Source organism: Lutjanus erythropterus, chromosome 16 (genome assembly GCF_056507025.1).
Source record: "Lutjanus erythropterus isolate fLutEry1 chromosome 16, fLutEry1.hap2, whole genome shotgun sequence".
In the NCBI taxonomy this organism is placed as follows: domain Eukaryota; kingdom Metazoa; phylum Chordata; class Actinopteri; order Lutjaniformes; family Lutjanidae; genus Lutjanus; species Lutjanus erythropterus.
Genome location: NC_139332.1, coordinates 12,247,283 through 12,259,401, shown reverse-complemented (window position 1 = coordinate 12,259,401; position 12,119 = coordinate 12,247,283). Strand labels below are relative to the sequence as shown.

The 12,119-nt window shown below is 39.9% G+C and overlaps 1 protein-coding gene across 5 annotated transcripts in view; it reads left to right on the top strand.

Annotated features, from left to right (window-relative positions):
* Nucleotides 1–12,119, top strand: part of nhsl3 (NHS like 3) — a 48,144-nt gene that overhangs the window by 24,718 nt on the left and 11,307 nt on the right. The window contains exon 1 of one of the 5 annotated variants that reach the window (XM_084738316.1): nt 11,150–11,399. The exons of the other annotated variants lie outside the window; for them this stretch is intronic. Coding sequence (XP_084594442.1) covers nt 11,342–11,399 — 58 coding nt within the window. The 5' untranslated portion in view covers nt 11,150–11,341. Of the gene's footprint in view, nt 1–11,149; nt 11,400–12,119 lie in introns of those variants that run through there. 5 annotated transcript variants of the gene reach the window in all.

Genomic DNA, 12,119 nt, shown 5'->3' with positions numbered 1-12,119 from the left:
GTCTGAGTCTCGTGTCTGTCCAAGAAAAAAGATTTTTTGATAAGAGGATAGATAAGTACATCCACTCACTTGTACATTAAGTAAGAGTAAGTGTTTTCAGTGATGGGCAAGAGTTACTTGGATGAACTTGCACATAGAAAAATGGTAGTGAGGTGTAGTTCAGTTTCAGTTCAGTGGTTTTCTCACTGAGGTCTGGGGACCAGCAGGAGTCCTTGAGTGAGTTAAAGGAAAGAATATTTTAACTTTTATCACAGTTTTTTGGAAGTTGGAACAACAGGAGAAGAAATAGGATTGGATGTATTGACGACTTGTACTTTATAGTGATCCTAGTTTGATCATTGACTATGATCAAACTAGGATCACCATAAATCACAATCTTTTTTTGATAAGTGGAGAATTTGACCCAGTGATGAGCATTAAGAACAACTATACAGTAGTACCCGACCTTCTCACAGATAGTCTGATTAACTTATGAAGGTCATATAGATGCATCAGTAAAAAACTGAGATAGTTTCCAGTTAAAAACCAGTTAAAAAGTCCACGTAGTAGCTTTAAAGTAGTCGTCTGCTGGTGAGGAGAGGTATTTAAATTCTTAACTAACTAAAATGGCTTTCAAAGCATAGTTCAACATTTTGGTAACACTTATTTTTTTCTGGCTGAAAGCTAAATAAGATTGATACCACTCTCACATGACTTAGCTTAGCATAAGATGGAAGTAGGCAAAGACAAAACTCCCTGTAAAACCACAACTTGCCGTATATACTATGACTTTTGTAAGGAACTAATTAACTAAAGCTAATTGAGCTGTTGGCTTTAGTTTCTCATCTAACTTTCAACAAGAGAGTGAATTTCCCAAAATGTTACCATAAACTATTAACTATTTTATCATTGCAGTATGTCTCCACGTCCCGTTTACTATTTTCTTAAACCCAAGATGCTCGGCTACACTGGTGGCAGCTGTGTTTCTTTTCTGCGGGCTGTTGTTACTGTGTTTCTTCCACTCGTGCCAATTCTTTCTTAGCTTGGCTTACTCAGTATAGCTGACTGGCTAACTTTGTTTCAGGCTAAACACAGCTAAGTTACGGTCATGTGGTGATGAAACGAAGACACTTTGAAACTTGGCGTGGAGACAAAGGAATCAGACTCGAGGGCGTTGGGCCTGTCCTGTCCTGTCCTGCTGGGAGATGAGTCTGTGCGGAAGCTTTAGGTCTCTCATTAACTCATCAATCATACTAAATGAGACCATTCACCATTAGGGAGACATGCCCTCAAATAACTTGCAGCACCTGTGCCCTTTTTTTTCTATTTTCAGCTGTTAACTGTGTTGCTTATGGACTTTATGTGACTGACTACACTTAACAAAATCCACCTGTCATGAAGTAAATAAATCTACCAAAGCGTGATGTTTCTGTACTGACTACTAGTTATTTTAGAGGCTGAGCTTTCCAGGATTCTTGTCAAGTTATCACAGGATCTGTCTCTGTGACTCTGCATTTAAAACACCTACAAAATAAGCTCAGACGGACTTTTTGGGCAGTATTCTCAACACTTGTACTCTATCTGTCTTCTCCCAGGACATTTTTGTCTGGAGGCCTTTGTGTCTCCTCATACCCTCTAATTTTCCAGGGTCACCCTGAGGACTCCTATGCTCACTCCCACACCAACTGGAAACAAATAGATTTATTATCTTGTTTTAGGAGTGGAGATGAATGTAGTGAACAGTGGGTCAACTGTGTTGCAGCTGTGAGGCATCCATATCTGTATCTGTGTGTTTACAGAGCTTTCGGTTTGGCTCGCAAAAAGCTTTTAACTTGGAACGACAAGGAGCAAAAAACAGCCCATCCTCGTTAAGGAAAAATACCCACAATCCCCTTATCAGAGAGAAAGAGAGGGATAATTACAAAAGAGTGATAGTTACTATTTTTGAGCACGGTGGGTGCTGCAGCAGCTTAGTTTAGCTCCGTGTTTGTGTCCTGAAGTGCAATCAGTCACCTCAGCTCAGGTGCACAACCTGCTTCAGGTCAGGATTAAGAAGTGGAGCAAATACAGTTGATTCAGCTGAGGAAGTGAGACACCAGGGTTAGACTGGGAGGACATACAGTACAATATAAACCATCATTAAAAATATGCTTGATGATTTTGTTTATACTGAATAACATGTCAGTTTAACTGCCTCTAAACCAGAGCTGCACCATGAATCAAAATATATGGAAATCGCAGTATTGTCAAATACAATATCCATTTTTTTAATAAAGGAGTAAAGAAGTAGTTTAGTACTGCAGAGATTCCCTTGCCTACAAATCTTGTTCCTCAGTTATAAGAAAACATGTTTGCTCAGCACTAACCCCAATAATTGTTCCCACTAATCAGGAATCATATCACAATTGCAATATCTGTCAAACTTAATCACAATATGTTTGTTTTTTTAGCATATTGTACACTCCTATTCCTAATCCTTCAGAGTTGTTGTCAAGACCACCTAAAACAAGTCATGACGAAGACCAGAGTATGTCTAGACTGAAACAAGATCAAGATGTTAAGAGGTTGAGACCAAATCTAGACCAAGACCAAGGCAGGGCGAGACCCGAGTCAAGACCGAGTTCCACACTGCATGAAACACTTGCGATAAAGTGTGGAACATGGAAACCATAGGTGTTCCTCAAAAAAAAAAAGGTAATGGTGCGTTTCATGCTAGCTAGTTGCTAAAATTTCCAGGAAAACACAGGATATGTTGGATACATCAGAGAGTGAGGGAAAAATCCAGTGAGCATGACTAAACATGACATGATTAAAACTTTTATATCACCACCAAGAACATTATTTCTGACTGAGTCACGTCAGTTGGTGGTTGCTTAACGGTGAAGAAGACAACTCTCATGATCCAATGCTACTTCATAACGTCATCACACTACCATGTCTTTTTTTTATTGTTTTAATGTGAGAGAGACCCCTTGCGGCTGAATTTACATATTGTACTTTTAAAGGATATTATTGAAATTTTGCCCACAGATGCCAAAATAAAGTGCCTTCTTCAGCTTAAATCTTAACCAAATTTGAGGCTTCCCACAGGAAAACCTAAACTTTTTCTAGGCTATTTGTCTTATAACTGCTATCTTACATATTAATGTGTCAAAGGAATAAAATGATCTCTCATTTTTTATTTATTCACATTATCCAATTAATGGTGGAGAAGCAGAATGTCCACACAATACTATATGCCCGCAAGATAATCTGGGGTTTAGAGTTTCTGCAAATTTCATAAAGTTTTATGACACAGTTTTGCTCTGCAGTGACTCATTTCTCTCTTTCTTTTTTCCTTTGCCCTCTTCGTCCTCCTTCTCACCATTTCTATTCAGCCCGCTCTCTTCCTTTCTTGTTCCCTCTTTATCTCGCTCGCTCTGTGAGCCACCCAGAGGACATCAGAAATGCAGATGGTTCATGGGTAGTGACACTTACTGTACTCAGTGATTTATGTCCTTCCCCCTGCCCTGCTCCCTTCTGTCCTCCCGTTTCTTCGCCTTCCTTCAGTCTCCTTCCTCATGTCTCTGCCCTTCTGTCTCCGCCGCTCCCGCTGTCATCTTACCATCTTCGCCAGGGTCCTGTAGTTTTACATTTTGTGTGATTTGTTTTTTATGCTCCCGTTACCACTATTAGCTCGTATCAGATAGATACAATAACAAATGAGTCAAATATCTCAGGTCATATTTCATTCTGTACAGGCCACCTGAACAGACGGTGTGGTGCCAGATATTATCATAACAAGATACATGAAATATTCCACTATAGATATGAGCATGGAGGATGCAGGTTAGCTTTCCTTGCTCTCCCTCTGGTTAATACCACACCACTCAATATAGGCGAGCTCATAACTCAAGTCCACCACAGCAGCCATAGAATACAAATCAGGGGAGCAGCAACGAGCTGAATAATGACACCTGTGTGTGTGTGTGTGTGTGTGTGTGTGTGTGTGTGTGTGTGTGTGTGTGTGTGTGTGTGTGTGTGTGTGTGTGCTGAGGGGACTGGAGGTTTATTGCTGGTCACATTTTAACCCTCTCTTCCTGTACTCTGGCAGTTTCATTACCTCTGTCTATAGGGTTGGAGAGCAACTGGGAGGGAAAAGCATTACGGCAAATCATTGTGGTCGCGGGACAAACACACCACTGTGTAACTGCTCTGACGATAACGCTGAAGACGGCGTGGAGAGTAAACCCATCTTAAAGTACAACGCTGTTCCATATTTACTTCCAGCAAATCCCATGACAAAAATAAATCCCATATGTTCCTGCATCACCATTAGCATGTGTAAAAATTGAAAATAGTCCACAGTTTCACTTTATTTTGCGGTTCACTAGTAAGACATAATCAGCTATATCTTGTATTAAATTAGGCAAAAAAAAGAAATAATATATATTTTATTAACCCTTAATTAGAGGGTAATTAGGGAAACATTACAACAGCAGTGCACTGTAAACGAAAGTGAAATTAAATATCTCCTACTTGAGACACACCTTCTTTGGCTGCTCCAACAATTAGCAGAATAAAGACTGATGCCTGCTTCATGGATCAAATCATATTATTGGCCTCCAGTATTACAATAAATCTGTGGAGTCATCCAGAGACAAAATATTACAGCTATACCACTTTAATTTTGGCCTTTACTTGGTAGATCTGGTTACCACATTGTTTTTAAATGGGGAAGTAGCAGGTATGAGATTTCACTTTATTAGAGGATAATTACAACAGAACTGTACTGTAAACTAAAGTTTAATTAGGCTCTGTAATAGCGTCTGATACTGTCTAATAAAGAACATATTTTTTCTGGCTTTTGTTGAGTTGATACAAATTATGGCTTGTTACATCTTGTGTACAGTAAAATAAAGTGTGACCAGAAATTACTAAGCCTTTTTAATTAAATTGAAAGTTTATATTTGTCACTTGTTTTTAAAGTTTGCCACAGACAGGGTAGGACAAAGTATTGAATGATGAGCTAATACATCATTGGTTTTGTCTTGTACTTGGATTGCACTTTGTTTGAAGGGGTGGCTACAACATAAGAAGTATTGATCTGACTGAATTACTGATATTGCAAATACAAATTAAACTTTTTAGCACAAAAGTAATAAAAATCAATTGCTTTCCCAGTTTTTTTCTGGTGAGGTCAGCAGAGGTCACGATCAGTGGGATTGGTTGGTTTGTCTGTCTGCATGGCAGTCACATTTTGCTGCAGTGAAAGTGACTAAAGATGAACAGAATGAAAACTTTATCTTATGAGATGAAATAGAGGCTGACAAAGGTTTCCTTTCAGAACATAATTTGCACTTGAAAAAAGGTAATAGATTGCAATTCACTATTCAAATTGTATCATCTTCTTGTGACTTAAATACTGTGATAATATCCTATAATGGGGCCTTTGGTGATTCCTACCCCTAGTGTACATAAGACTGACATGAAGCCATCAAAAGCATGACATGACGTCTGTCATGAACATGAAGGATGTTGAATAAGCATCAGTCACTCAACTATGTTATTTTTAATTAACAGTTGACATTGTTTGATATATGTTATGACAACCTGACATTAACCAAAACAACAATGTATTTGTGGAACAAAAAATGTTTGCAACAGTGTCAAAACCACCAACATATGATGTAATATTAACACATGAAGCTAAATAGTTTGCTTTAAAAATGACATAATTGACAAATGACACTTAATGACAACAGTCATAAACATTCAGTGAGACTCCTTTATATTCATGACGTGTCATGTTTATGACAGTGTTATGTCAGCCTTATGCATACCCCTTCAAATTAAGTGTTACCAGAAAACTATAAGAAAAATGTAGAATAAAGACAGCCTCATACATTAACACACTGTTTCAGAATTATTACAGTAAACCAGAAGCATCAAGGCAGAGCCTGTTGTCCTCATGTCTTCTGCAGCTGTGATGTCGTGTGACGTTATTTAGAGTCAGCAAGTGTGCACCTAAGACCTGGTGGACAACACTGCTCCTTCATCAGTCATCAGTATTTTCTTTTTTACATGTTGCTCATTTTTGTCCTTACAGCTCTGTCCCCGTGTCCCCATGTCCTCCCACTTTTTTTCTCTTGAACCCAGCATGCATGCACTGAACCACACACCCGTTAATACACACACACACACATACACACACACATATACACACAGTGGCTGTTTTCAAGCCCAGCCGGGCATGAAGTGGAAACCCTGTTACCCCACATGCCTCAGTGGCCTGTGTGCTCACCTGATACTGATGTTGAGATCATGACAAAGGCAGAACAGCTATCACTTTTTATTCTCCCTGTCTCTGCTTCTCTGTTTACATCCTTTCTCCGCCGTGCAAGACGTGAGGGGTTGAGCTGAGGTCATGAGATGAGCTAATACTCACCACGTTGTCACAGGATTACGGTTTTTCAATTAGTGTGTATGTGTGTGTTAGCGTCAGAGTTTGGGCTTGGTCAGCCCACTGGGAGTCATATTTTACATTTAGCAGCTTTCTCATCCGGCGTCAGTACAAACTGGCCCCCTGTGTATCTACAGTGAACGTCCTCATCAGATGAGCCGCTGTTTTTGCAGTCTCATACTTGCAGTCCAGACAGAGTCTGAGTTGATACAGCACTCTCTGGTGGGGCAAGAAGTTATATGTGTATGTGCAAACAATGACAGTGTTGATGTAGAGCAGATTTCCCTCAGAGAGACGAGGTCAGTGTCTGCTCAACTAAAACTGATAAATTTGGCTTTTATTTAATTTAAATAGTTCAGTCATTGTCTGATTGTTGTCAGTCTCGTCTGGTTGTTTTATAAATGATTTAGTTGAGGGTGTGTACTTATATATTTCATTTAGAGGCAGTGTTATAGTCCAGATTTCTTCCTGTTGTTGAATAGGTGTGTTGGGTCACTTTGTCTTGACACTAATGCACATGTTTATATCCAGCCAGCTAGACTATTGCAATGATTGCAATGACCTTTCATATTTTGTTGATTTTGGAGGCCTCCGTGGACAGAAGTTGTTGTTGAAGTTGATGTTTCCACAGTGATACCCACAAAATATATAATGTCAAAAATAAAATAATCTAAATAAAAACCTCCTTTTGCTTCTTTTTAACCTGCTAACAAACTGCTCACTGTAACTTTGCCTGGGAACATATAAATACAGCCTTACGTCATCTGATTTCATCTGACTCGGTTTATATTTTATGGCCTTTACTTATTTGATCAAATAATTCATTTTCTTGTATTCATGTTTCAAAATTTCGGCTTATCAGTTGTTTTTAGATTGAGGAAAACAATAACTGTCTCCAGCAATACCTGGCTGGAATCTGCACTACGAGATGTAAATCAGAAAAAAGAGAATGGCATGTCAGATCATTACCGTTATTTTAAATGTGGCTCTTACCAATGAGGCGTGTGTGTTTTTTGGCCTTTGACATTCTAACAGCCCTGTTTTGTTGGCTGCCTGAACTGTGATTGTCCTCCAACAGGCTGTTGGTCCTGCTAACAAGTCCAACAGTCTGGTTCAGTTGATTTATGATGTTATATTTGGCCTTACACATTAAACACTTAAAAAAACCTTCTGAATAGTCCTTAAAAAGGTGCAGTTCCTTGATTTAAAATTGTTGAAAGGAAGTATTTAGCAGCCTGGAGTTGGATATTTGTGCATTTGTTACTTTATTTTAATGGTCAAAATGAGAATTTTTGGGGAAATCAACCTTAGCGTGATGTTAGCATATGTTACTTTTCTCTATTGTAACACCCTGTGTCATTTTGCTTATGCAGTGGAATGGCGTGTTGTGTGCGTTGAATCAAAGGTATTTGAAGCCCCACTCTCCCCTCTGCCCTCTCCCCCAAGACCAGATGGTGTCTCTTTAGGTCCTCTAATGAATATTGATATGAGGGGTCTTGGTTAACAACAGGGGGGTACACAGACTGGGCCAGAGACCTCCTAAAATTGGCAGTTAGTAAAGGTCTGCATTGAGGGGACTGGGTGTGGAAGGGATTTATTTCTGAGGAAAAGGGAGTGTTTGAGCCACATCACTGCAAGACAAAGTGGTTTTCGTATGCCCATCAGCTCCCACATGTCCCATACTGTTAACTATCTTGCATAAATTAGTATGGATTAGCAGTTAATGAGTAGTGACACTGTGGGGCTGGCTGATATGATTTATAAATAATATCTCAGTATTTTAAGGCTTGGCCACCATATACAATCTATATCTTGATATGCATCAGAACTTTGCTTTTTAATTTTGCCGTAAGTATCGTGGACTTTTTTATCATGGTTTATCATGGTAAACATGATTATCTTGACACGATGGATTGCTGTAGATTCAATCACCCAACCGTAGGGTTGGTTATCTGTACAAATTTAATTATCACAATATTTTTGACCAAATACTTAATATTGATATTGCAATAAGATTGTAGGGATGACTGTTGGTGCTTTCATAAAATATTAAACCAATTAAATAGTTATCTAATCTGTTCTCATTAACGTAATGTAAATGTTCAAGTTTTATTGGTTTAAGATAATTAAATTTAAAATTTCTAGTATTTATTTTCTTACCACTTAACACTTAACTCTTAAGCTTGGTGTAAAGTTAAAAAAAACATTTAAAAAGGAGCAGAGGTAGAATCAGCAGGATTTGTCTGAGTTGCAAACATACCAGAGAGATGGTTGATTGTTGAGTCTCATTCCCACGGTGTCAAATAACAACATTTTGGTTTGGTAAAGCGTCCCAAGCACAGCAAAGTAATGAGAAAAAAAATTAATACAGGAAGGAGGGCGGATTCTCTGCAGATACAGCCACCACCACACATTTCAAGGGGATTATGTTTATATGAAATATATATGAAAATGTTGCATATTGTGCCTTTAAGCAAAAGAGTGAGATGAGAGGTTGTGACCGAGGGAAAACAAATGTCACGAGCAAGCTAAGGTGAAGAGTTGGACAGGTTAAGCCACTGGCAGAGTTAATCCTCTGGCATGACTCCCATATTCTAAAGCTGCTCTCCTGGAGGCCTCGGCTTATTCCATCCTCCACGCGACCCGAGGCTGAAGCACCGCCAGCACCCCGGGGGCCGGGCAGTCTGACCCTGGACGCTGGGGTGGAGATTTCTTCACTGGAGGAGCTTAGTATCCCCACTGGTTTTTTGTCCAGTCCTGGAGTTGTGTGTTGGTGCAGCTTGAAGAGGGATGGTGGGTGTATGGATGAAGGTGGTAATTGTGTTACTGCCCTCCAGCTGGTCTGGGAGTATGAGCCAGCTGTAGCCCCCTGCTGTGCCACTTTATTGGGAATAAACATGCATTCAGAGGGCAACTGGACCAAAGTGCTATTGAAATAATGCTGGATCACGGCACCAGTTGCTCGTTTGGCACAGAATCAGCCTTTTTAGTGTTTTTTTTTTCTCATAGCCGTGTTGTATTTCATACCCTCTGCAGTTTGTCAGGAAACATTAGTAGGCACATAGAAACTCATCCACACACATACACACACACAGCGCCATCGGAGCCGCGATGAGAAGCCAAGGCTGTGTCAGCTATTTATAACTCGAACTAGACCTCTGTGGCTAAAAGGCAAAAGGGGCAGACAGGAAGAGAAAAGCAGAGAAAAAGAAAGATGTGAAGGAGTAGAGATTGGCAGAGACAGAGGGGAGAGAAGAGGGCCCCGGAGAGAATGATGCAGGGATACAGAAGAGGGTAAGACACACAGTACAGTGCACTGAAAAAAGCTTTTCACCGTGAGGACACAACCTCTACTGTCAAAATGTAGCCCCTGAAGCCTTTAGATAATGAGACAGAGCGTCAGACAGAAACACGATGCTGAAGGCTTTCATTAGGGAGAGGACACTGACAAATACAACTATATAACCCTAATATATATCAGTGATCATGGTGTCGTTTTAGCTTTCATTATACAATAAACACATGGAGGAATGCCTCCAGTGCTGCTCTGCTAGAGAATTAAGTTTATTTAAAGTAACATTTTTGATTCGCATTTCTGGTTTCTTTTCCTACTACAAATAGGGTATTTCTGAGGATCTACTTACAATGGAAGTTTACATTTGTGAATTTTGAATTAAGAGTAATTTAATTTAAAGTTACTACAAGGAGTTTTTAACTGGTTATGAAACAGTTTCAATTTGACACTGATGCATCTAATGTACATGACCTACATAAACGAACAAGACCATCTGTGAGAAAATTGTCTTTTTCTGTGTAGTTATTCTTAATGCCTGCCACTGGGTCTCTTTGAAATCACATGAATTCAGCCTGTGAGGTAGAACTTTTACAGTTACAATGAGTAGGAGACTTTTACTATGTAATTTTATTTTGATTTTTATTATATTTTGCAGTGATGGTGAGGCAAACACCAGCCCTTTGTCCACAGGGGCCCTTACAAAATCAACCCAATATTAAAGTTCCTTGTTGTAGCTTTAAAGTAACAATTTTGATCCTTTTTGTGCAAATTATTACATTTCTGTTTTGTTTTACTACAAAAAATATGGTATTTATTGTTTGGAGGATATAGTTCATTAAGTTCATTAAGACTTTGAATGAAGAATAATTTAATTTAAGTTGTTTTAGTCATTACGATATGTTGTAATTTTTGTGTGATTTGAGGAATTATTGGTTTTTCAAACCAAGAAACACTGACTTTTTTCCCTTCACAATTACCCAAACCAATTAATTGATTATCAAAATAGTTGGCAATTAGTTTTAATGAACAATTAATAGATTAATTGATGCAGCTCAATTCCCAACCTGTGGTCAGAATCCCTCTAGGGGTCTCAAGCATTAACTGGGGATTCACATGCATGGTGTGTGTGTGTGTGTGTGCATACACACAATCACACGTGTCGGCCTGTATTGAGTGAAGTGGGGGTGGATGCCTCCTGAAAGCCAAACTTTGACAGCCGCTTTTAGCTGGTGGGGGGGTTTCTTAATTTGACAATAGAGAGGGAAGCGCAATGGAGAGAGCCAGTGTGAGCGACAGAGCAAAATAGAGGGAGGGAGAGGGAGAGGGAGAGGGAGAGCGGAGGGGGAAGGGAGGAGGGTATCAGACTCAGGGATAAGGCAGCTGGGACAGGCTGCTCAGCTGGAAGCAGATCTTATTGTGCACTTGTCCTTCCCAAGTCGCTCAGACACTGTGTAGAAAAGAGGAGAGAGCTTCATCTCTTGCTGGCACACTTCATCATTTTTCTATCCTCATTTGGATCTTCTTTCTAAAACAAACAGATTTTTCTCACCACTGACAGGCAGTGGACTTGTTGGACTTTACCACAATATTTCGTATTTTGTACCTGCTATGGCTCCGGTGTAGGCATGGTGATCTACTTGAGGAAGAGCATCCACTCTCTGCTGTCTGTCTTCAAGAAGAAGGGTGAGTGCTGACTCACGTGGAGGAACTTGGCAGGCGGCAGGTTTGACTTTAGGCTGCTGACAAAAGTGAGCACCGATTTATGTGACAGTAATACTATTCAACTCTGCTTTGATTGAAGTTTCTGGAGTGAAGCTGACCTTTTTCAGATACTTAATATATCCAAAAAAGTTTGTGTTGCACGGTTAAGATGATTCATTCATAAAGTGGAGAGAAGGGATGATATCTGCTGCTTTTGTCTTTCTTTCACACACAAACACAGACACACTGGCAAGCGAGTATTAACATTGAAGGCAGTTGGGGGGTCCTCTCTAATGAGATAAAGGGCTTAACTGAGTCTTTTGGTGATCGTCTAAATCATCCTAAACCTCCTGCAGGGGTCTGGCGGAATCTCATCCAGTGCTGCTTTTCCAGTTAATCACAACGGGTAGTTAGAGCACAGCACCTTAAATGTAAGTAACATGCCCTCTGCTGTGTGATTTAGAATGAAATGTGTCTCCGCTCCTTGGATTGCATCAGACAGTCGCAGGTTCACAGTGACCTGAGATTTCCCACAGCCACACACAGGGGAAGGCATTGTGTCTGGGCCGCCTCACCTGTGTGAATGTGGGAGGATAGGGGTGGGAGTGTCTGTTACATTACGCACACAGACATGTACACTATGTACATCCACAGTGGCACAGTGTTACCTAACCAGGCGAGACTGAGAGCCACAGTGTTGAC